Below are 26,029 nucleotides of genomic sequence, written 5' to 3' on the forward strand. Positions count from 1 at the left end.
CCTTCCCCTCCTCCCCTCCTTCCTTCCCTCCCTGCCGCCCGCTCGGCCCCCGCGCACGGCGAAGGCGCGGCCGCGACGAGGCGAGGTGCGGCGGGGCGGCCGCGCGCCCCCCCGGCGGTGGCGGCGGCGGGGACAGGCTCGCCCACCCGCCCCGTCGATGGGAAAGGAGGAGCCTGGGCGGGGGGGGCGCGGGCAGGAACTTCGGCGGGGCTGAGTCTGCGGCCCCGGGACGGCACCGCGGGGAGCCCCGGGCAGCCGGCGGCGGCGGGCAGCTGCAGAGTACGTGCGGGGCGGCCGGGGGGCGCGGGGCACGGCCGGATGGAGCGGGCGGCTGGCGCGTGGGTGATTCCCGGAGAAATCCGGCGCGGGGAGGGGGGGGAGGACGGGGGAGTGGGAGGAAAGTGCCGGAGCGTCCCCGCCGTGTGCGCCGCGGGGCGGGGGCGGCGGGCGGGACGGCGCGGCCGGGCCGGGCGGAGGCGGCGCCCCGGCGGCGGCCGCTCCGGCGGGGTCCCGGGCAGGGGCGGCGGGGCCGGGCCGCCCCCCGGGCTCTGCCTGTCCCCGGCACCGACGGGAGGGGCTGTGCGGGCGCGGCGGCGCCCCGAGGGGCAGCCCCGGCGGGGAAGGCGCCCCGGGAGCGCTGCTGTCAGCGGGCTCGGCCAAGTTTGTGAGGGGACCGCCGCCGGCCGGCCGTCCGTGCCCGCCGTGTGGGTTTGCTTGCCGGGAGCTGCATCCCTCGGTGCGGGACCCTGCTCTGGAGGTATTTGTGCGCTCGTCTCGTCCTTGGGCGGAGGGTGTTCTTGCGCGTTTCAAGTTTCTCATTAGTTGAGGCGAGGTGCGGGTTTGTGCGTAAACGCGGAGCTCACTCATCGGCTGTATTTTGGCACATCTCAGAGCTAGACAAGACTATTTAATTTGCGAAGTCTCTCTTCTGCAGCTACATGTAATTTTCTCCTCCTGCTAAAAGTCCTTTGGAAACGCTGCAGAAATGTAATGAATATGCAAAGCAGCCAGCTCTCAAACCCAAACCCAGTTTGTCTTCAGAGACTTTTCAAAACGCCCAAAGTGATCAAGATACATTATGAAATAATCACTTTTGCCTAAAATACAGGGATGTGATGTTTCACACTTTCTCCTTGTATTCCTAATTTAATTGGTGACAGCTCAATTAGAATTCACCTGAAATAAAATCTCTACGATCGGTTAGAGTCGCTCGGTTGCTTTTCCTTCCCGTGCAGCCTTAAAAAGCAGGGAAGCTGCTCAGGATGTCCCATGCGTGCATCCCGCAGCTCCCGAGTTTTCCTTCTCCCGGTGCTTCGCCCACATCCACCGCCTGCCTGCCTCAGCCGCGCATCCTCCTGCCTGCTCCGGGAAGCGTGCGGCTCCGAGCTGGGAGCGGGCACAGCGGGGAAGGAGCCGCTGTTTGCCCGTGCTTCCAGATGCGAGCGGGGCTGCCGCTGCCCCGCTGGCTGGGTAGAGCCAGCAGGAATAGGTTGTGATTCCTGCGCTGGCTGTTTACAGATACTTAAGAGCGCTCTGTGGTGTCTCTGTGGTTTTTGTTTTCCTTTTTCCCAGGAGTTATGTTTGTGGTCAGAGTTAAGGTGACAGCCAGCCTTTGGGGAGGAGGGCATGGCATGTGGGGTGATGGGCTGTGGATGTGAATGAGGTAATGTGGAAAATCAGAATGCATGGTTGTGGGTTGCAAGGGCTGAGTGAAAATCTAACTTGTGATTTCCTGGTTCTCCCGTGGCTATAACTGTATGCAGCCTTGTGTTTATTTTAAACAGCTTTGTCTGCTGTGGGGAGTTTTCTGGCTTCTTTGTTCTATATGTGAAAAACGTAAGAGATAGCTGCTCTTCTCTGTGTGTTCTGACACTTCTTTCTCACTGGTATGGACAGCAGGCAAAGAAGAGGGAGAAGTAGCAGCTGAAGTGCTGTGGCTGTGTTCATTTATTCCTGTAGACCTCCCCACGCCAGCTTTGCATTCCTGCCTCTTGCTGGAAAAAGGGTTTGCAGTTGTGTTAGATGTACCTGCTCACTCCTCAGGCAGCAGGTCGCTCTGGCTGGCTTCTTAGGATTTGCCAGAGGACATGACCAGGCTGTTACTCCTGAACCAGGTTGGTTTGGGATCACAGATTAGCCAGCCTAAGACTTACTGAGTAGGCTGCAGAAGAGGAGGATCACACATGGTGCCCCAGGGTCTTATCCCAGATGCTCTTCCTGGTGAGGAGCAGACACAAGTGTCCTGGCTGTGAGCTCTCCCTGTGTCTTCTCATTGTGTAACCTCTTCTCGTGCTCACCCTTTGCCCCAAAAACAGTCCCCAGTGCACTAGGAAATGAGAACAGTGGTGGAAAGCAGTATTTCAGGTCTCTTAGATACAGCTTAAAGGTCACCTGGAAGATGTGGGGCGCTGAGACTTGAGTGGGTGTGCTGAGGCTTTGCGTAGCTGGCCGGGTGAGCGCAGCCAGCAGCAGCGCCAGGTGTCCTCTGGGTTCACAGCCTCCTTCCTCGGGCTCAGCCACTGCCGTGCTGCTTCCTCAGCAGTCCTTGCTTGTTGCTTGTCCTCTTCCTAAGCCTCGTCTTACTCCTGCAGGTGGACTAGCATAGCTGCTTGCCGGGCTTGGTAGGCTGTGAGCGGGGCCGAAGCAGGGACCGGAGCGCTCATGTCTGGAGAAGCAGCGTAGCTGGGAGAGGCCGTCTCGGCAAGGGGAGGGAGCCTTCCCCTCGGTACAGTTTAGAAATAACTTGGGATGGCGTTGAGGTGAGTGCTGGAGGAACTCTGTTTAATGCAAGGAGAAAAGAGGTTAAAAGGAGGAGTGTTTGAAAATGCCTTCTCTGCAAGAAATCGGTAGCAGCCGTACGTGGAAAAATTGCTCAGCCCTCTCAGGAGTTACTGAATTTGAAAAACAGAATGGATCTTTAAGCTATGAAACAAAGGGATTTCAGTCTCGCTTTAAATGCAAATCTCAATGCAGTGGACTCGCTGCTGATGCCTCTATAGTACATATTAATCCAGTTTTATCTGTCATGAGGAGATTTGTTGATTAGAAGCCTCTAGGTAAAGGCTGCTCGTGGACTGGTGCTGCTCTTCCAGCCTGTGGGCTGGAAAAATGAGTTCAGTTCCATGGCTTGCCTGGAGCTCTTGGGCTGTGTGTAATTTTACTGCCACCGTCCTCCCAAGATTCAATTTAGCTCTCTGCACAAAGTCCATTTATGTAGATTTATGTAGATTTTGTGCTAAGATGAATAACTTTCAGAGGAAATGGGCCTTCTTTTAAAAGTTATATAAGTTAATTTGTGGTACTGATGGTGAAAAGGCAGCATCATTTGAAATGGGAGGGTAGGAATAGTTTACTGGAATGCCACTAAACCATAAGCTGTTAATTTTGTTGATCTTGACAAATTTTATTTAGAATGGGAGGATTTTTCTAAGAAATTCAGTGAAATAATGACACTTTAGAACAGTGAATTTGTTACCCTGTAAAGGGTTACCTTTAAGTGATTTTCTTCATTTTCCTTGTTTCTTGTATCCTTGAGTGTTGACAGTACTTGGTTGATATCCTGCAGTTAACTATTCTTTCCGAAAACCAAACTGTTTTTCTAAAGTACGTAGCTCTTAAATGTGTACAGTTTCACCCTGAGTTCCAAAGTGTGTAGTTTATTAGCTCTTAAGCTCACCAGCAGCTCCTTGAGGTAGCTGTTTGAATCTAAACTGCTGTTACAGCCCTTCTGCTTTACACATACTGGCACACATAACCAGGAATTATATGTTCAGCTGGTGGTTTGGGGGTTTTGTATGTTTTGAGTCTTTTTTTTTTTCCCCCCCTGGGCTTCATCTCTCTTCCTGAAGAGACTGACTGTCGGTATCCTGTTGCTGCCACATACATTTCTGGGAAGTTTCTGTTGGCCTCCTGATTTTATTTTTCTCTAGTAGAGTTAAATCAGAATTTTGTAGCAAAAGCCTGGTCTTCCAGATGCCTCCTTGAATAGTAGTTGGGTTCTGCTTGTTTTATCTGTATGTTTGACTTGCTGAAGAAAAGGTTTATGTTGTGAAAGAACCACAAAAAGACCCAAACCATTTTTTACCATATTTTTCATGTTTTACAATATGCAAAAGCATATACTGTAAAAATAATTTCTCTGCCTTTTACTTTTGGTAACCAATCTCCCAATGCCCCATAGCAAACATATTTGCTTGCATTGCAGTTTTGGAGGAAGGGGAGTTACACGGTATTAAAATACGTTTTCCTCAGTGTGTGCAAATCTTTCTGTAGGTGTTGTTTTTTAGGTTACTACTGGGTGTTTTTTCAAGTCCAGTGTGATAGTAGAGCCAGAGCAATGTTGGCAGACCTGCTCAATGTTTTAGTTCTGTTACTTTTTCAACCAACTATAAATTACACGCTTTAGACCTTATTGATTGGTGGTTTAGTGTGATACAGTAATACTGGAAATTATCTGCTTGTTTCTGTGAAAGCCACCATAAAGTGAAGAGGTGTGTGTGTGAGATCCTAGAATTCTCTGAGGAGTTTATTAGTTGTGCTATAACTGGATAAGGGGTTTATGAAGTTGAAACTTGTGCACATGTTTTCTGCTGCCGCTGTAAGGGCTGAGCACCACAGAGATCTGTCTGTTGGGAGTCTTTAAGCACAATTGCTGTATTGCTGAGTGGTATTTCATGTCTCAAGTGTCAATGACAGGCAGCCTTGTTAGCAAATGAAACGGGCAGGTGAATTCAAGCTAAGGTTTTTAAACTATATGTGTTGGAATCCATCAGTATTTTAGCTTTGTGTGCAGGTGTTGCTGACATAATTAAGATCAGCAGAAGCATTAGATCCTTTTTATGTGAAACAAGTAAAACTGTAGAAATACTTGGTTCTTAAACACTCTTTTAGTGACCCAGCTTCATTAATCCTCTGGAGTTCTATGAAGCACTTTTCTTCTTTGTTTTCCTTTTACAGCCTTTAACACTTTCTATGGGGGGAAAAATGATGCGACAATTAAGAGGAATTGAAACTGATGAAATTATTTTCTTCAGGGAATCGAGTATTCTGTAATTCTTCAGAATGTGTTTTATGATCATTTTGATCTTAAGATATAAAAGAGAATCAAGTAGAATCTGTGAGCGCTATTGGCTGACATTCTTGGGAACAAACATGAAGTAGGAATGTTGAAAACAAGCTGGCTTTGTGTTTGAATCATCTTTTTTGTAGGTGCATTACAACTATCCGCTGATTTGGTTTTTTTCAAAAATGTTTCCATTAAGTTAACAAGTCAAAAACCAGAGATTTTGCCCCTTATTCATTTCTGTGGGTGTTCTTGTAATGAGAGAAAGAAGTGCTGTCCTCTTGAGTTGTCAGCCTTGTGGAAAGCTGGGTGGCAGGACAGTATGTCTGGGTGTCGGTGCTTTGGAGCTCATCTTCTCTCTGTTCTTACTGTTTGCAGGTTCTGTCGTCCGTGATGGCGTCAGCTCTGCCCAGAACCCTTGGAGAATTGCAGCTGTATCGAATACTACAAAAAGCAAATCTCTTATTCTATTTCGATGCCTTCATTCAGCAGGGTGGTGATGATGTCCAGCAGCTCTGTGAAGCAGGTGAAGAGGAGTTTTTGGAGATAATGGCTCTCGTGGGCATGGCTAGCAAGCCACTTCATGTCCGACGGCTGCAGAAGGCTTTGAGGGACTGGGTCACAAACCCTGGCCTTTTTAACCAGCCTCTCACCTCCTTACCAGTCAGCAGCATTCCAATATATAAGCTGCCAGAAGGGTCTCCTGCGTGGCTGGGGATATCCTGCAGCAGTTACGAGAGGAACAGCAGCACCAGAGAGCCTCACCTGAAGATTCCGAAATGCGCTGCCACGACGTGCGTGCAGAGCGTGGGCACGAGCAAATCTGATGTGGGGAGCTTATCACTGCAGAGCAGCAGCGAGCCCAGACTCTGGCAGGGACACCACACCACAGAGAGTGAGCACAGCCTTTCCCCGGCTGACCTTGGCTCTCCAGCCTCACCAAAGGAAAACAGCGAGACCCTGGATGCTGCTGCTGCTCTGTCAGTTGCTGAATGTGTAGAACGTATGGTTCCCTCCCTGCCCAAAAGTGACTCCAATGAAGTCAAGGAGTTACTGAAAACCAATAAGAAACTGGCAAAGATGATTGGTCACATCTTTGAGATGAGTGACGATGACCCTCACAAAGAGGAGGAGATCAGGAAGTACAGTGCAATATATGGCAGATTTGACTCGAAAAGAAAGGACGGCAAGCATCTCACCCTCCACGAGGTAAAACAGCTTGAGTGGAACTGGGCTTCCTCCCCTATTCCTACACCTTTGACAAGATGTATTTACAGGGTGGACTTCTTTGCTGAGTGATGAGAGTTGTGTGTCTGAGTGCTGGCCTGACATGGAAATCTCAGGTGCAGCACAGGTCTCCTTTTGTGGGTGTGTGTGTGTGGTGTGTGCACGTGGTGATTTGGTGTCAGCAGACTGCTCGCTCGCTGGTCTGCCCTGCCAGACAGAAGGTTTGGAGTTTCGCACCAAAACAGCAACCAGTATCACCCTGAGACATTCTGAGGATTTGGTACATTCTTAAAGATGGTCTGTCATGGTATTTCCTTGCAGCTTTGAGAGTAGGCTTGTTTGGAAGATCAGTAACTAAAATTCCTTGATCTGATGTGAGTACTACCCTCTGCTGTCTTCCCTCACGTCAAGACTCTGCTCTGTAGCTTGTGCACTTGAGATAAAAAGGATTCTGTCAATTAGGTCCCTAAACCCAGTGGTGTGGACTATTTTTTTTGTTTGAATTGGGATGAAGCTCAATTACACAACCTGTGGGGTTTTTTGGGCATGGTGGCCTTAAGCCTGTCAAGCGAGGTGCGGACTGTGAGGAGGAAAGGAAAGGATGTCTCCAGTATTGATGGGTGGTTGTAATCTGGACGTTTGTCTTTTCATCCCTGAGTAGCATCTCTTCCCTCATGTCTTTGAAAGTTCATGTGGGCCTCCCTTGCTCCTCTTGTGGCATTCCTGAGGCTCACACTGCATGTGTTGTAACGCAATAGGTGTGTCTGTGTGGGGAGTCGTTTCCTAGTGCCAAAGTACTGTACAAGAGGAGAACAAACATTAATTCAGAGCTCTGCCAAAACACTGTTGATACGAGTGCTGCATCAGCATTTTCACAGTTAACAGTGATTGCAAAATTTCAGTTGGATTTAAAATTTGGCATGTAAGGCTTAGCTCCCAAAAGGAAAGGCAGTGTTTATGTTACAGGAGTGCCAAAAAAACTGTACTGGCTTTAGCCTTTTCTCGCTTCAAGAAGAAGTTTTGTAGGTGTGTGATCCATAGCATAAGACTGAGTTCTCTTTATGTCGCTGAGTAGAAGGGCAGAAGGAAACAAGGCGTATTTCTTTACATTTTTATTTACATATTTACATTTATAAGGCAACTGCACATCACCGGCAGTGACTTGACAAGGGCTTTTACTGCAGACTGGGGAGACACTTCCACAGTAGGCAGCCACATTCCTACCACACAGTTCTAGTTGTGCAGCTTACACTTATGTGCTCTGTGGCTTTATGTCAAACAGTTGTAATCTATGAATTCATCCACTGTACAAGACGAGATCTCATCTTACTCCCCTGACCTTGTGGAAGTCTGCCTTGTAAAAGAACAAGTTGTGTATGAGATGGAGGCAGGATTTGAAAGGATTAATTGTGTAGATGCCTTGTATACATGGCTGCAGATTCAGGATTCAGAGAAAGGGGGTTCTCCTCACCTGAGGATGGAGGCAGTCGAGGTGTACAACAACGTGTGGCTGTGTGCTTTCACAGCCTCTCTGGGGTAGCAACTGCAAAAAATGCTCTGAAGTCTGGGCAGACTACCAGTAGGATAATTTTCTAGCATCCAGCAGTGTACTGGAAGGTGGGCTCCAGGGGCACCTTTTGTGTAGGCTCAGGAGTGGCTCTGCAAAACTCGGGGGATAGTAATTGAAGGAGCGGGATAGCAGTGAACTGGAAGAAAGGACAACTGCTCTGCCTTGTTCATTTTTTTTTAGTATTGCACTACAGATCTTTGCTACATCATTGTAAAACCACGTTTAAAAATGGAATGAGAGCCTGGTTTGGCTTTAGGAAATATTTCTATCGCTATTGTGATTAAGGGCACCAGATCAAAGGAGTCTGTGGTTGACTTATGCCTCACTTACGCATGTGGGGCCTCGCTGAACTTGATGGGAACTGCACACATGCAGGCAAGAAGAATTCGCTCATAATTAGTTTACTGTTGCCTTAAAGAGGCTGGATTTCACTAAGTTTTGCCTTGAACAGTTTTGTCTTCATGTTCTGTTTAAGGCAGAAAATAAATAGCAGCAACGAGACCAATTTTGATTTTTGTTTAAAATCTGCTAAACCAGAGTTTGCCTTTCATAAACTCAGCCTCGGTGTGTTTTTGGTTCTGATGGCTTAAGGAATTTGCAGCTCAGAAGGAAGGACCTTAAACAACCAGGGAGGTATGTTTCTGCAGGACCAGAGACTGTTTTTCTGCACGTGTTAATACATTCCAGAGCTGTCATTCTGCCTCACAGTTCAAGGTTTCTCCTTGCAGCTGGCAAGGAACAGCTGAATAAACTTCACTGTGAATTTAAAAAGCTTAAGTAATGGTTAGCTTTTTAATGTAAAGATTAGGGTATCTCTGGCTCCTCAAGCAGAGGGGAGTTGGACACAAATTAAGATCAAACATGGTGGAATTATTAGTGGTGAATTAGTGAGAATATTTTGTTTCAGTGTGAGCACTGAAGTGTCTCAGAGAGCTGGAGCAGCCATGAGAGGCCTGTGGGGGCTGCAGACACTGGGCTGGTTTGGAAGTGTGTGCTCCTGGTAGGAGTATTTGCATAAAGCATTAATCTGACATAAAATCTTCCGAAGGCGTTCCAAAACTAATAAACATGCTGTCCTTAATCCATGCCATTGTTTCAGAATTACACAGCTTTTCAAACACAGAGAGCACTCAATGTTTAAAGTTGGACTAGAGGAAGGATGAGTACAAGGCATGCCCCTGAACTCGGTGACCCCTGCAAATTTGAGTCAAGTTTGCAATTTGCATTTTCATATTTCAGTTTTTGTCTCAGCACCTATAAAACGGGGAAAAAAATCCAGTGGAATTAGAAAAAACAAGCAATTAATTTTGTCTAGCTTGGTTTCTTCCTTTTCTTTTGCTGACTCACCAAAACAGTAGGGTTTGGTATTTAATTATGTGGTTTCTAGTGGAGGAGTCTGTGAACCCCATCAGATGGAAATATACCCATCCCTCTCCTGTATGGTTCTGTGCTGCTCCATATCCTTAAGGCTTCCAGCAAACAGATGCTTTATTTTTAGGCATGCAATGCTTTGTATCTGCAGTATTATGCCTCCTGAAAAGGCAGAAAGCCATGATGCACTTCAATTCAGTAAGTCTGAATGTGACCTGAAAGAGAAACCAGGAAAAACAAGCAAATAAACATTTGGCTTTTCTCACATATTAGGATAAACAGCATTTGCCTACAACTACCCAAAGCATTTTCAGTCATTTCAGCTCTTTGCAACCTTTCAACACTTGGAGGGATAAAAAATATCTCAAATTATTTTGTAAGCATTAGCTGTATTATTCATCCTTGGCAAAGTAATAGCTATCAGTGTTACAGAAATTAATGCCTGCTTTGGATGGTAATTATTTTAATCGGTGTTGTATTAATCTTATATTGTGTCTTTTTCCCCATTGTGTTTTTTTCTGGAAAGACAGACATTGTGGAACAGCTGCTCCTGTCTAAGGGGTAATTGTTTTTTAGTACCTTGTATTGTAGGAACATAGTAACCTGTTCGTGCCCTTGAACATCTGATCTCTGTGAGATTTGGGGTTTTTGTCTGTACAGAGACTAAAGAATCAGGCAACATAACTAGTTCACCTGTTAAAAACAAGTTTGTGCTCTGATTAACATTTAGATGCCATAGGAAGTGTCCTACTGAGATAAGAGGCTTTTAGGCTAAACACAGGAAAAATTGCTTCTGAAATATTAGCAGCAGCAGTTCTGTGTGAGGTTTTACTAGAAATACTGCACAGGCTGTTGAGAGAAGAATCTCAGCTCTTCTTGATAGATGTTTTTGTTTTCTCAACCTTCCTGGAGAGCAAGTGTTGCATTGGGCAGAATAAATTTTTGATGGTTTGGGTGCCATCAAGCCCCGTGGTGAAGGACAGCGTGGCTGTGTGTCAGTCATGTCCTGTGACATCTTCCATCCTTCAGGGATGGAGCGTGCCGCGATTCGGGGAGCTGCTGCCCTCTGGTTTAATTCCCAGGTGACCCTGCAGTGTGGCAGACAGCAGGGTGAAGGGGGCAGTTCTTGTCCTTCTGCCAAGGGACAGCCTGTAAGTGCAGACCTGTGTCTGTGGGAGCAGTGGTTTGGTGTCTGAGGTCACACGTGCGCTGTGCCTCCGGCGCTGCCAGGTGCAGGGTCAGGGATGGCACGTCTCCATCCATCATGGCTGTGCTGACTGTGCTGTGGAAACCAAGCTGCTCTGCAATATTCACCAGCCTGGTACAGGTGCAGAATGTACTGTTGAGAGTCGCTCCAAAGCAGCTTAATTTCTAAAAGTAAAATGGTAGAAAGAGCTGTGGGCACTTGGTAGAAACACCTGTAGTGTTCTGTTGGCCTCTTGCTGTATGCCTCATTACATGTTCTGGCTTTTCTTCAGCTGAGGAAAAAGTGAGAAAGCCTCTTCAAGCCCTGCTTGCTGTGGAAGGAGCTTGGAATAGCCTGTCCAGCATCTCGATTTGGGTCTCATGGCATAAATAATGTTGTGTCCCTGCTGCTGACCATACGCTTCTTGGACAGCAGTGTTTTTAAGCTGATATAATTCATGACTGTATCACAACTTCATATAGGCTTCTGAAGAGCATTGCAAAACCATTTGGAGCCTCAATTTCAGGCTTTTCCTCCCCCCCCACTTCTTTATCAATCTTTTGCCAGCAGCAGAGGCACTAGAAATGTGTCCTGGCAGGCTCAGGAAAACATCCTTGAAACAAGTTACATTTGATTCATGTCTGAAGATAGTCTTCACAAACACGAGGGTGAGAAACATAGCTAAAAAAAGTTTAATCGTTTCTTAAACCATCACCTTCTACAGAATTGATTCTGTATTCACAAGGGAAAGCCATCTGTACCCACACTGTCAGGGTGGTTGGTTTTTTTTTTTCCCCAAGTCCTGGGCATATTGCATTTATAAAAATAGTATTCCCTGTAAGCCAGGCTTTGGGAGCCAAACACTGTGAACGTTCAGAGCTACTGTTTTATACTGAGATTTAATTAGTGCTGGGATGAAGCAAAAGCAGCACACATTGAGGCAGTCTCACAATAGTGTTTTACTTTATGAACCAACTGCATTCATGCCTTTCCTCTTCCCAAAAGCTTACCTGGTTTAGTAAGGGGTATAAATAAACCGAAGAAACCCTCCAAGGTTTAGTGTACAATTATAGGTAATTGTACTTGTGACCAAAGTTCTTTATTATTTCAAAAGAGGTAGTTGTACAAGCCCAGTAGGTGAAAGCATGAGAACGCTGAGTGCCTGTGTGTTCCACTTGCAGCTGACGGTAAACGAAGCAGCTGCCCAGCTGTGTGTGAAGGACAACGCCTTGCTGACCAGGAGGGATGAGCTCTTCGCGCTGGCCCGGCAGATCTCTCGGGAGGTCACCTACAAGTACACCTACAGGACCACCAAGTAAGGCTTTCCTCAGCTCAGGGGGCCTTCACTTTCAGGGAACTAAGGCTGGTAGCCTTTCTTCTGAAGCACTAGAGACACTTTCTTCTTGCTCTTCAGTTAGCAATGTGCTCTTCTGAGGGAAGGAGGGAAAGGCTGTTTGAGTCCTGAAGCTTATAAACTCATAAGATTCAGCTGTCTTGAATTATCTTTTTATTTGCTCTCTAGTTTTCCAAGTATTTTGAGGATAGTGTATGTTAAGAGACATCTGAGAGGCTGGTATTTCAAGCATATGAGGCATTAGTGTGTTCTGAGGTTAATGTAGCCAGAGATGCTCAGTGCATCAATTTCCTTTTTTCCATATACAGATTTGGCTTGTTAGCCAAAAAGATAAGGTCACAGGGAGTGGCTTACAAGCTTGCTTTAAAGGAACTGAAGCTGAGTCCTAATTTCAGTTGCTGCTGTTCTGTTAAATGAATTGCTGTAATGAAGTGGCGACAAAAGCTTAACAGCTTTCAAATCTTTTTAATTAAAACCTTAGCATTAGTAAGTATGATTGAATATCTTGATACTTTCCTTAGATTTTTAAATGCTGATTCCCTTGCCTATAATGTAATATCCTTTCAAAATACAGTTTGCTACTTTCATAGAAAGTTTTCCTTTGCTCCCCTTTCTTTCATAGAGATTCATGTAAATATACATCCATCCTGGATAGGCAATGCCAAGAGCATTTCTGTTATTCTCTGTGCTTTCCTTCCTCTTTGGAAGGAAGAATCCATGAATCTCTTGATGCTTCTGAAAACAACAGAAAATATTTGTGTTCCTCTATACTTGAATGACTTTCACTGCCATGTCAAAGTGAACTGGAAGCTTTTTTGTGCATCTCACTGTTCTTCCCTGAGCTGTTTTTTTTTCCATGACTGCTTTTCATTGTTATTGGTGATTTGGGTTAATGTGCTGTTTACTGATCATGTATGTGTCTTCTCTTGTAGATCTAAATGTGGAGAAAGGGATGAGCTGTCACCAAAGAGAATCAAGATAGAGGTACAGTAATGTGACTTCTGTATTTTGACCTGTGTGTGCTGAAATTCAGTTTTGTTTTGAAGGGATCTGTCTTAAGGAAATTTGTCAGAAAAACATTTGATAGACAGTTGATGGGTATGAGAGAGAGAGAGGGTGGGAAAACATCACCAGTGTCTCTGTAAATGTAAGTGCTTGATGGAGAAACTTGTAGGAGCAGGGGTAAAGAGTAGGATTTGTTTAATGGTAAAGATACTCTCAGTGTTTTGCACTCAGAGTGAGTAGGAGGGGAGGAATGGGACTGACTGACTTCCTGTGGTGGAATAAGCTCAAGCACTGTAGGAGATGTCTTCCTATAAGGCCTGCTGCTTTTCAGTCAGCATGAGGTGGGGTTTGCCTAATTCACTGGAGTCAGCTGTTGATCATGTCCAAAATGCAGAGTTCTGGATAAAGACTGATGGCAGGATATTTGCCATCTCTGACTGTGCCATACATTAGAACACGGATCATATTGAAAAGTCAAAAACTAACTAAAAGCTGTATATTTCATCACAAAAGGCTGTGCTTGTAGATATTAAATTACAGCTTTTTGTAATGAGTTTTGTGTCAAATGCAGGTATACATGGCTATTGTATACACCTGCACAAAATGTTGCTTAGGCAGATGCTGGAAATTTCTTGCTAAGAGTGCAGGAGCAGCATGTATGTAGTTTACCTTTTTCTTCAGTTATTACTGCTGGAAAGTAAATTTGAGGCCTTTTTAAAGTCACTTGTAACCAAAAAAAAAAAAAAAAAAATCTACATATATATATACCTATATACCTTATAAGAATAGCAGATCTTTCTTTATAATTTGTATTTTGATCAAATTACTGTTTCACTGTTACGTGGGTATCTAATTTATCCTTAGCATTGTGGGTGTTTTTTATTGTACTATCTACTGAAAAAGGTGTAGGTTAAATGTGTGTTAGAATATGAGCTAGATTTGTATATGACACAGATAGGTGATGTATTCTCTTAACTGTAGAGAAAAATTGCAACACATTCTGAAGTGTGTTTCTCATATGCAATGCATTCTGTGATAAATGATGCACTGTATGTGGTAAGGGTTTATTTTTTTTTCAGTACTACAGTGCTTTCACCTGCACAAAGGCTTTCCATGTGAGGCAAGCCCTGGTGAGAGCAGTTAGTTTTTAAAAGGCAGTTTTGAACAGGTATAGAGGAGTTCATCTTATTTATGAAGTTCCATCAGTCCATATACAGTTTAGTTTTGAGTTTATGTAGTGCAAAATATTCACGTGCAATGAGGATTCACTGGTAGCTTTGATAAGTCAGTAATGTCCTTTACACGTGTCAGGATTTGCTTTTGACCTATGCTTGTTCTTTGATCCACAAAAAACAGCAGGGAAAAGCTGCATTAAATTATTTTATCCAGCTTCACCTTTATCAGCCTTGACCAACATATTGCAGGATGGTTGCTTGAGTCTCCTCTCTTTTGTTCAGTCCAGCCCTAATTTGTGAGAGCTGGTGGGGAGCTGCCACTCCTCTGCTTGAAGTGGTATTTCAGTGACTTGGATTTCAGCACTGGAGAGTTTTTCCTTCATTCAGTAATAATTGATGGTGAGCAAGTGTCTAAAATGACACACTGCAAGGGAGGTGCTGTTTTTTACAGGATCTTCATTGAAAGAAAGTGTAAAATTAAAACCCTGAGAAATACAAGCTGAAACTCAAGGTTTTCTAGAGAGCAGGATATCTGGACAACCTCAGGGAATGTGTATTTGCCTGTTTTCTGCATGGTGAAATCTTAAGAGTCTGGAAGGCCTGCTTCTTTTATACCCCTTATAGTTCAATAGTTCTGAGAAAGGATGTTTACTTGGTTCTTGTTTTATCTCAAATTACCAGTTATATTTTAAAATGCTTGTGAAAATTTCAGTCTTAATTGTACAAATGACTGCTTCAGAAATAGGTCATTTTTCCAAAATAAGAAATTGAAAATTAAATTGAATTAAATCTTTAATCTGATAGCAAGGCATTATTAATTTTGAAATTGCCTGTTTTGTTACCAGTAGAAATGTCTTTTTTCCTCACAACTTTGGGAGTCTTCTAAGGAGGAGTAAAGCATTATTTCAGTGCATTTTAAATTTGAGGTACACTGTAAATTTTGGGCTTTACTTCAATGAAATGTAAAAGAGATGCAGGATGACATAGTAGATCACTGCTGTTTTGGGTTCCTGGTGTTTGCATTTTTAAAATTAAAAAAGGCCTTTTTTTAGTAATATGTTCAGGGATTTTTTTGGTTTTGTTTTGGTTCGGGTTTTTTTGGAAAGGTGAAAGTAAAAAGGAAAATGGTAGCAAATGCAGATTTTTCCTTCTGTTCTGGGTAAGAATTCCTTATACTGTTTCTGGAGTTGTAATGCTTCATTGTGGATTTGTTCATTCGCTATCAGGAAAATAGAGAAAGGACCTGAACATGGGGTATATTTTTTGTTGTTATAACTAGCTGTTTTCTGTTTGGGTTTTTTTTTGGGGGGTTTTTTTTTAGGGATTTTTTTTTTTTTTTTTTTTATGAGAGGAGGAATTTTGCCTTTCTGTTTTAAGACTGAACTCTGTATTTTGATTCACCATTCTTTTAACTATTAGTCATTAATGTCTCTGTGAAGCGTGGCCTAAAATTACTAGGGCTTCAATTTGGAAAGACTTCACAGCCTGTTTGCATAGTGTAAAAGATTACTTAAAAAAAAGATGAGTTAATTTCCTGAAATATAATAACACTTAAAAAAGCCTCCAGAGAGGCTCTGAAGGTCATCCTTGAGCAGAACCAGCAGAGCTGTGTGTGCAAGCTGCAGCACTGTCAATCTGCAGCCACATTGTAAATTTATCCTTTTCATGAATATGAAACTCTCACAAGCATTACAAAGAAACAATGTGCCATGAATTACATCAAATTACCTGTAAAAGCCTTTCTCTTCCCCTGTGAGCTCTCCCCCTCTTATTCATTGAGTGGGTGGGTGAGCTGTGGGAGTGAAGTGTAAAGAGGAGAAGGGGAAAAAATTCCAGGCAGATGACAGACTCAAGGTGTGGAGGGAGCAAAAAAAGGAGTGGAGTGAATTGGTATTTGGGAGCAGACTATAAAAAAGGAGTTGTATTTCCTAAATCCACTCTGGGCAAAGAGCAGGACCAGGTGAATAGGGGTGGAAATGGCACATTCTCCTTCAGAGCAAGGATCAATCCTGCTTAGGTGTTGTGTGGCTGGGACACCCCTTATTTTGTCACCTTCTGTGACTCAGTGCCAGCACCACTCAAAGCAGTGAGCTGCTGTGGCACCAGCTTAGAAAGCAAAACAAGTCACAGATACACCAGGCAGAGGTGGAGGAAGAGGCTCCTCCTCACTATTGGGGTTGACAAAGTTCCCTTCAGAGTCTGCGTAAACAGCCAAGAGAGGAAAAAAGGAGAGTTTTTAAAAATATTCTTGCTGTCTGTCGTCTGAAGAAATTATTTTGTGTGTCTGTGTCTCCATTCATCTGAACAAGAGAGGTGGGAAGAGCTTTCAAACACTCATTTCCTGAAGCTCAGTGGGAGTCAGGGGGCACAGGCGGGGAGACCTGAGTGGAGGCTGCAGGAAAGCATCTTCCCTTGGTGCCAGTATGGGTGGAGGAAGAGGAGAGAAAAGCCCCACCTCCACTATTTCTGAGAAGGCTGAAAAGAAAACCAAAATGTGGGATTTGTTTTTTTCACAAAAACAGCAAAAGCAGTAGAAGGTACTGTTTTCATAGGAAAAATGTCATTAGAGGGAGCGAAAAAACACATGTGGGACTGGGAACATCTGCTGCACAAAACCGCTTGGAAAACAACTAAGCAGCAGCATGGCAAAACAAAAACGCTGCAGTGCATGCAGCAGGACCTCCAGGCAGCCGTGGGGCAGAGCAGGTTGGTGCTTGGTCCAGCATCCTCCTCATCCCACAGGGCACTGGGGACAGCCAGCAGTGGGAGGGGCTCTGCGAAGGTGATCCAGAACGTGTCATCCTGCAGGAGTTACCTGCCTGGCTGAGGGGGGACTGACACAGCAGCAGGCAGCCAGAGCCACCTTTGGGAAACAGCCTTCAGTTTGGTATAGGCAGGTGATCACAAATGTGTTGTGAAAAACTGTGTTACCTGTTTTGTTACAAAAATAGGATCCTGAGTGATGGGGTTTTGTGTGTTCAGCTTCTCATCTTCCTACGCACAATCATTCTCCTCTCCCAAACTGATTCAGGTCTTAACTCTAGAAGTGGTCAGTGCTCATGGAAATGTGCTGCAAAGCCTTTGTTTCCAGCTTAGCTAGAGGCTTTGTGACAGTTAACCTGGCTAGGAAGTTTTTGCATAGCTGTTGTGTTTATTTGTTGGGAGTAAGTTGGGTGTTTAAAAGCAATATGCAGTGTTCTGACAAATTTTAAGGTGTTTTCCTGAGCATAAAGAATAGGTTTAATGGCATTACATTGCACTGAGGTCCTGGCCATCTGCCTTGGGTCAGAACCCTGCTCTGCAGGTTAGTAGAGGGAACCCTCATAGTCCTTTGCCTGTGTTTTTTCTAAAAGATCACTTCTGTTTTTCTTGGGCTGTAACCATTTTGTGCACCTATTGTTGAAAATGTAATCATTGACGTGTATGTGTCTTTGGAATCTACAATACAATCCCTAATTTGGTGTATTTTTGAGACTGAGGTCTGTAGAACCTCAATGACAGATGTCATGGCTCTCAGGTTTGGGTCTGTCTTAAGATCTCTGGCTTCCTCTCACATTTTAACATACAATTACCTATACTCTGCCTTTGTAAACATTTCTGAATGTTCCTCTAGTGCACGTGAGCTTTCCTTTTATAATACCAAGATAGATAAACCCCTCATCTTGAACCTGTGCTTCAATGATTATTTTAATGGAGTCTAGCAGGCTTTCACAGGAACTTTATTTGCTTTATTGACACATATGCAAGCTGCAGAAGAGATTTGCATGTCATAAGAATTTCAGACTGGAAGAATTATTGAATCATGCTTTCTCATAGTCTATAAATTTTCCACTGTACTTCTGAAATGGTGAGATTTCATTGTGTGATGCAAGTGTAGGTTCTGTGTGAAATATGTTGAATTTCAGGAGGCTTTTCTCAGTTTCACAAGGTTATTAGGTATCCTTGCTTACATATAAACTTGATTTCTGAAATGTGACAGAAACCATAGGCCTAAATCTGCCTGTCAAGGCTGAATGTAAACTAGTTTAGTGTGAATAACAAGGGTAGTCTGGATTCACCTGAAACTTGAGAGAGATGAGATTTTCTGTGCCATATTAGGTATATGGCAGTTGCTGTGGAGGGGCTGTGTGTATTTTATGCACAAATTTAAATGAAGTGGATAGCACAAACATGTAAATTGCAGTCCAGAATTTTCACAGAAGTTCAGGAATGTGATTTTTAGTTGTTTTTTTTTTTTTTTTTTTTCTGCTAAGCATACAGAGAAGGTAAAGAAAAAATAGTAATATGTCCCTCTTGGTTTGGTTTCTTTTTATGCTCAATAGGATGGTTATCCTGATTTCCAGGACACGGTCCAGACGCTCTATCAGCAGGACAAAATGCCACTTGCTTTGGCTAAAGGAAAGAGTGAAGACCCAACAGCTCTTAATTCCCAGGTAAACCAACTGCACTACATTGTGAATAATACAGGCTGTGTTTTTGTACATTGGTTTTGATGTTGTTGTTTTGATGACTAAATTAATTCCCATCAGTTTTAAAAGGCTACCTAGCTTAGCTGTGATTGCATCACTCTTAATTTGGGTTTACCTCCCGAAACTGTTCTGTCACAGTACTACAGCTTTGCCCTTGTTAGTTCCAAGGAGGTAAGATGCAGCATAGTAGGCTTGAAAATCTGTGGTTGCCTGTTGGGAGCAAGTAGGGTAGTATTGGTACAGTGTGTGCTGTGTTACTTGCGTTACCCGCTAAAAATGGAAAGCTCAAGTTTCTGAGTCGAGAGGAATAGAGTAGGCGATCTTGGAGTCCTCTCTGCTGACATGTCTTACAAGTAGAAAGACCAATGTGTTTAGGAAATAAGCAAACCTCTGGATCTGAGAGGATAAATTGGCTTCCTAAACAGCACCTAGCCTGGTGGAAGTGCAGTGTTCTTGAGCAGACAGAAAGCTTTGTATAAATGAAGGCAGGTTGCCAATTTTTTCTTTGTCTTTTCTGTAGTGTATCCCAGCCTCGAGGCAAAATACCCATCTCCTACTGCCAGTTCTTGCCAAGGAGGGATTTCATGCTAAGTTGCAACAAATTTGTTTTGTGTAGCTGATTTGGGCAAATGTAATCACCAAATTTGCACGTAAGATTACATTTAGGAGTTACCTTCCTGTTTTCTGAGAGTGGATGTGTACCCTATCATTTACTTTCTTCTATTGCAAAGTAGTGCTCGGTCATACAAATCTGGGATACATCAAATGCAGTTACACCACATGTTCTGATGTCACAGAATCATTACATGAGCTTGTTTTGTATATGCTTTAACGTTTTTGTTGGTCACTGCCACATAACAATGCACTACAGATTTAAATCAACCTTAGACGTATCTGTAACTCTACAGGTTTTTGTGTGGTGATCAGAAGCATCATTGAAGTTTAAAATTCTGGTTTTATCCCAAGTAATCAACAAAGATGGCATGAATGAAAAATGCTTTGTTCTTTTAAAAAATTACTGTGTAGTTCAAAAGTTGGTAACAGAACTACTGTGTAGTTCAAAAATTGTATTGACAGAATAGCAAAGTTAAAGCACACTTAAAAATAAACTATTTGAAAATAGGTTCTCTTTTTACCTTCCTCCAAGACAGGGCTGGATCTGTCAGTGTTCTTCTGCAGACCCTGATGAGCTCTGAGCCAGATTATGTACATACTGGCCATGCCATTGCCCTGCTGTCAGGGTCACCATGGTGCTGGAGGAGCCCAGGTTTTGCTGGTCTGTTAGGCTGTCATTGTACATGTTCAATTATTGAACTGTGCTGGGCAAGCAGCCTTTTGTGGGAAGTCAGGGCTTTCAGCATCTCCCATGAAAAGTGAAATGCTCTGCAATGAATAGACTTCTGTAGCAGTTGAAGCAATTATGGCATTACCTGGAAGAGAAATCAATTTTTCCTATCAATTGTACGTGTTAAATTTGTGTACTTTCTGTTCTTATGTTCATTATGGTTCTTCTAAATCAACTTTCTTGACTTGTGATTTTGTTCTTATTTTTGCAAGATGCTTATTTACATTCTCTCAAGAACAAGATTATAGTGAAAGTTAGAATTCTCTTGGCATTAAAGTCAATGACAAACATTCAGACGCCATTTCCTCCCACGTTGCGCTGGATTGTTTAGCTCCACTCTCTAGAGGTGTATAGGTCTTGTTCTTCTTCTAGACAGACATTTCACACCTTTATCCCCCACAAACATACTGTCATCCTACACTTTCAGAATGGCAGATTTTTAAGCTTGTGTAGTGCTGTTTCCTAAAATAAAGATTCCAAGATGTCTGGTGCGATCTTGGCATAAGTTTTTAGCAGATGTTGCCATTGCTCTTGGAATACTTTCTGGAATACTTTGTGAAGGCATGTATTTGAACAGAGCTAACTGGATAATTAAGACTTTTTTTTGCTTTCCTTGAGATTCTCTTCACGTAACCTGCAGTCCGAAAGTGCAGGAAGTGATTTTTGTGTGTTTTTGAAGAACAGAATTTAATGTTGCATTTCTGGGTAGATGAACTACAACAGCTTGGATTTTAAGTATTCTTGAGTGACTCAGATGTACATTATGAAAATCTCTATGGGTGCAAAAATATTTTGTTTGCTTCATAGTTTTGAAGAAACCGTAAAACACACATCTGTACATATGAGTCAACAAAAACCACTATCTAGGCTGTTAGTCTTTTCATCTGATCCTGTTTTCCCCCTGTGTTTTGACTTGCTCTATGTATTTATATAGAGAGAAATCTTTTTTTGTTTCAATTGCAGTCGGAAAAGGTGATGGCAAAACAGATGGAGTTTCTCTGCAACCAGGCAGCGTTAGAGAGACGTCTTTCCACAGGGTGTTACAGGCAGAACTCGGAAGAGCACAGCCCCAATGGCATGTCATTAGATAATGCTGATGGACAAGGTATGGTAGCTCCCATAGCTCCCAGGCACACCGTGCTGCCAGCAGAGACATTTGATGTTATGCAACCTCTGTCAGTGGTGGTGTTTATCTCATGCAGAACCCTGAGCACTGAATGGACAAGACAAGATCTCTCTCTGCCCTGAAGTGCTTACGGTGTAAATCATGCAATCAGATGCACGCTCAGGTTCTGTTCTGTTCCTGTTGTGCATCTGGGCAAACTGCTTTCCCCAGGGATAGCATGGGGAGGGCAGGAGGTTGGGTGCACTGCTCTTATGGAGAGCAGGACTTTGCTCTAGCTTTATCCTCAGTTTTGAAAACAGAGCTGAGTGTTGCTCAGCTTTTTTCATTTGTGTTCTTGCTTTGAGAAATTGAAAATAAAGGAGGTAATATAGTTGGTACCCCTTTTTGTTTACCTGTTTGTGCAGTCTAGGAACAAAACCTGAGGAGCTGGCTATGTAAATTACTTAGCACTAAGCATGTTCTAATGATGTTCTTAGTGGCTTGTTATTCTTCAAAAAGCTTACAGTTCTGTGGTTCTCTTTGATTTACCAACTGGCTATTCCTTGTCTTGAATTAATTTTAGGAGTGTTTGTTTTGCTTGAGTATTTCTGTTTAGATCACTTTTTTTACTGTTGTGAAATGAGACAAAATGTTACAAAGAAGAAATACAACCAGAAGTTCTTTTGTCTGTTTTTTAAATGCTAGTTTTTTTAAGGGGGTTGAAAAGAAGCAGTAGAGGGACAACTAAGGGAATCAATACAAACAAGTATTAAAAAACAGATTTTCATTTGTGTGAATTGGTGAAGCAATGAGGTACAGAAGTAATCATGAAGAATAGGTGTGTGGATCCAGCTTTCCTTGGCCCAGCAACCTTCTTTATGCCATTTGGCCATTGTGCAGGGGAACTGGAAATTTCTAGGATCTCAGAGGGATTGTGCAGCAGGAGAGGAAAAATTTTCTATCTCAAGAGGATTTTTGAGCAGAATAAAGGGTTTTTTAAAAACATAATTTTTTTTTTTGTCTGGCTGAGTGTCCCTGCCTAGCAGTGCCTGTGAAGTATTCTGCAAAGCAGTGTATTTACTTAAGCCCTGTTTTGCTAGAAAACTTCTCTGAGCAGCTGAAATCTAGGATGCATTTTTGCTGGTAGAATGAACATGTGTGTAAGTCTCTGTTTTTTCACACTGATTTTGTTTTAATGCATCAATGTCTCACTGTGAACAACTTGCAGGTGAAAGACCACTGAACCTCCGCATGTCCAACCTGCCAAGCAGACAGATGCAGCACATTTCACTCGATGGAGAGCAGCACGTGGGGAAATCTCTGTGCAGTGACTTGATCCGGCTTTACCCCAGTGGTGAGGCAAAGTCCCAGTCCTCGGGTTAGTGCTGCCCCTGAGAAATTACCCACCATTTCTTCTTCTCTGTGATGTCTCTGAGTGAAGCAGCCAGGAAGGCAGGCTGGCATGCATTGTGTGTAACCATGCCATCAAGGCTTTGGAGAAATCTCCAAGAGGAGTGTTACTTGCTAACCTAGAGTCAGATTGAATATTACTTGGGAAAGATTTAGGGGATTCAGTAGCTGGAATCAGATAACCAAATCCTGGCATGTGTCTGTCCTTGGTATTGACCTAAATTACTGCTATTAAATGCTTAAACTGCATCACAGTGACAGCAACATGATTATGACATGGCTCCATTCTGTATAATAGAATCAGGCTTTTTATAAAGAAGATGTCTTTATTCTGATTTATAAGGACCTAGCACTGTTTCTCTGCTGTGAACTGCATGTCATGCAGGAAGTCTTTTCCACATGGGTTTCTCATTCAGTGACCTCTTCTCACTTGTCATTTACCTCTGGCATTGTGAGAAACCCACTCTAAGTTTGATAGAACAGAGCAAAAAACCTTTGTGAAATCTCTGTGGGTGTTTTCAGTGTAATAGTGCACTGAAATAAAGCCAGGAGTTCTTGAGACTCTTGCAACTTTAGGAGCAATAATAAAATCCCACCTGAGTTTGAAAAATGCAGTGGGAAAGAGGTTATTTGAAAGACAAGATGCAAAAGTAGTTGTTTTGAAAACCAGGCAGAATCTTGTCTTTTTCTCTTTGGGATGCTGCAATCTTGGCTCACCCCTTTTGCAGATTGTCCCAATCCCAGTGCTAATTCACTTAGTGAACTCTCTAGTAGGGGATTTTTACCTGTTCCCTCTCAAAATGCAAGTGCAGAGTGCATCTCCATTAGTCCCTGTTGCCAGAGGGGTTGAAGTGAATCTGTGATGCTCCCTCTGTCATCACTGCAGTGTAACTGAGGTAGTTCTAACCCAGCTGGGTTAAAGACCAGGAGGAGGAGGCAGAATTTATTGCTTCATCTGTTGGTATTCATGTGTTTCTTGGACCTTTTTGTTGATTTAAGAACAAAATATATTTGTTTCCAAACAGTGTTTTAACATCTTTCTTTCTTTCTTTTCTCAATGCAGAAGGCCTTGGTATATTAAAGGATTTTCCTCATTCAGCTTTTAACAACATTGAAAGGAAGGTCATAAAAACAGAACCTGAAGACACAAGATAGTCATTCTGCTCTGGAAAACAGTGTCATAGTAAAGAATGAAACTTCACAAGAGAAAAAAAACCAGCCTTAATAACCAGTGTTGCCTCATTCAAATAAGAGATTTCAATAGCCAAAGCCTAAGAACTGGTACAGTAATCTGTGGAAACAGGAAAGCAAGAGACACTGCAACTAAAACAGTAATACAGGTGGATAAACATTCCTGTAAAAGTGGTTTTATAACGTGGGAGGATTCACAAATTAATATTGTGGGTCTTCATTATTTAAGAATGTATTATGTATTTGTATAACTTATCAAAGTAAATCTAGATGTCGGGACGTGTATTGAGTCCAGTAGATGTGGCTACAGTTCATTTTACTTGAAATTTCAATGTCTACTTTCAGTGTACCTAGCGTAGATATGGTTGTTAAACATTTGAATTAAAATTCATTGGAGAATTAGGAATGCAAACCTCGTGACACAATTAACAGCAAGTTTGCAACAATATTTGTAGAAAAAGGAAAATGCATACAATATTTTCATGGTTTAAAATGTTATGTGGATATAGCATTTGATAGACCTAGACCCTGATTCTGTATCATAGCAGATGTACTTGACACTTAACTATCGCTACATCACTTCCAATGGTTCCAGCAGCCTTTGTGTAACACACTCACAGCATAATACCTACACACAGCTCAGGAGTGTGGGAAATGCCAGTTAGAGGATGGAGGAGTCCATCTGATTGGCTCCATTTCCTTGGGAAAAACTGGGGATTGAGGTACCATGCAATTACTAAATTTCATTTGGTAGGAAAGTCGAGAGACCAAGTAGTATGGACAGGGCTGCAAAAATTGTCATTGAGACCATTTTAACTTCCTGGACTTCTCTGTGGATCTTACAAAAAAAAAAAAAAGGCATCCCAAGTGTGGCAAAGGTGAGATACTGTGCAGGATTTATGCATCGGTGTAAAAGGTTGCACTTGATATCCAGAAACCCTAAGATTTTTTGGAGGAGAGAAAGGAGTTGTCTTCAGCACATATCTCCTTACTAAGTGCTGTCCAGCCCACATGATTCTATGAATATACTGTATACTGCATACAGTATGCCAATACGTTTCTTTATGTATGTGATTAATTAACATCTGTATTCTTTATTTATTTGACAGTTTTTATTTTTTGTACATGTTCACTTTTGAAGATGTCATTTTATCTAAGGAGGAGTAGTTGGCATATAACTTTGGAATTTACCATGGTGTGTTTGTGTGCATCCATCTTTCCTCTGTGCTGCTCTGCAGTCAGGACAGTTACATGCCTCCATTTCTGAACACAGTTTGTGCTTACCCTGTGTTCTGGAGGGGAAAGAGAGCTGAAGGAAGTGAGTTACCATGTCAGAGGGTAAACTTCCTTATTCAGGTGTGCACTTCATGTCTGCAGTTTGCTCTGTGTCCTAGGTGTGTATTAACAAACCAGTCAGTCTCTGTTGTACTGAAGCGCTCAGCAAAATGTGAGCTGAAATGTCTACACTGCAGTCTCTTATCACTGTAAACATATCTAATTATTTTATCACTTGATTTGTGGAACAAAGCTTTATAGTAGAAACACCAGTAAAACAACTTTTTATACTATTAAAATGTTTGTTTTTTTTAAAAAAAAATGTTTCTTGAACTGTATGGTACTGTTTCACTTACTGAAGTATCTTACTTTAAGCAATGGAGTTCACAGCTTTGCTGTTTAGGCATAAGAGATTGAATGTGTAGTTATATTTCCTCTTTCCTGTTGTGTGAGTTAGTAGCACGGATGTTCCTTCAGTTTGTAACATTAACCAGTGCCCTGGTTAGTACCTGAGTAGTTTTCCTGAGACGTGTATGGAACTTGTTAAAGGACAGTTTAAGGTTTGAACTGTACAGCTTGAGCAATAGAAGGTACCAAGCAGCAAACCTTTAGAGATGCAGGAAACATTTGGTTTTCTCCAACATCCGACACCATCAAAAGTTGTGTGTGGGTCACAGAAGAAGCTCTTAAGCTTGCTGGTCTCTTCAGTTAAAGTGAGAGGAAGGAAAAAGAACTTGGTAAGCAGCACGCTGTTTCAGTTGAGTCCAGAATTTATTTTGTAAACACTAATGTATTAAATTTGCTATAAATTAAAGTCTATAACAGTTATATTTTTGAGTTGTAAATACAGTACTTTGTGTCACGACCAGTTGGTTATCTCCAGAATGATATTTCAGTTTATAGTCCAACAGGCCATTTCAGTCTCAATAAGCTGGAAGCAATTTTTTTTACTGGTTTGCAGCTGTATGATTTTTATTTTATTTTTTTTTTATCCTGGGGTGGGGGAGGTGGGCGGTACATTCCAAGATTGCACATACGCTTGGTAATAGCAAATACTCAAGCATTGGTCTTTCCATGACAAAGGTCTTGGTGGACTGCATCCTGGCCAGCCTCTGGAGTCGCAGGTAAAGGCTTGCCCTCGTCTGCTCGGGAAGGGTTGCTAGATCCAGGGAACTCTGGATCAAAGGCCAGCCCTGCAAATGATGCCTGTTTTATTCACATGTTTATATTGTTGCTTACAAAATAAAATTCACCGTGAGAACTCTTTAGTTTCCCCAGGGTTTG

General features: G+C 42.8%; 1 protein-coding gene across 5 annotated transcripts; it reads left to right on the forward strand.

Moving 5' to 3' along the window:
• On the forward strand, window positions 1–26,009 carry NAB1 (NGFI-A binding protein 1). Of its 5 annotated transcripts, none has more exons than XM_064433845.1 (9): window positions 1–279; window positions 2,592–2,759; window positions 5,441–6,271; window positions 11,598–11,731; window positions 12,703–12,754; window positions 18,273–18,383; window positions 20,728–20,869; window positions 22,098–22,223; window positions 23,343–26,009. In XM_064433845.1, the coding sequence occupies exons 3-9, from the start codon at window positions 5,456–5,458 to the stop codon at window positions 23,432–23,434; spliced, it is 1,473 nt and encodes a 490-aa protein (XP_064289915.1). In that variant the 5' UTR covers window positions 1–279; window positions 2,592–2,759; window positions 5,441–5,455; the 3' UTR covers window positions 23,435–26,009. The 5 variants fall into 5 exon arrangements, with proteins under 5 accessions (XP_064289915.1, XP_064289911.1, XP_064289912.1 ...); XM_064433841.1 differs by having other exon boundaries at window positions 3–279; window positions 22,098–22,247; XM_064433843.1 differs by lacking the exon at window positions 1–279 and adding an exon at window positions 592–757 and having other exon boundaries at window positions 22,098–22,247.
• The last annotated feature ends 20 nt before the right edge of the window (window positions 26,010–26,029 follow it).

The sequence above is a fragment of the Passer domesticus genome, chromosome 10, assembly GCF_036417665.1.
Source record: "Passer domesticus isolate bPasDom1 chromosome 10, bPasDom1.hap1, whole genome shotgun sequence".
Lineage (NCBI taxonomy): Eukaryota > Metazoa > Chordata > Aves > Passeriformes > Passeridae > Passer > Passer domesticus.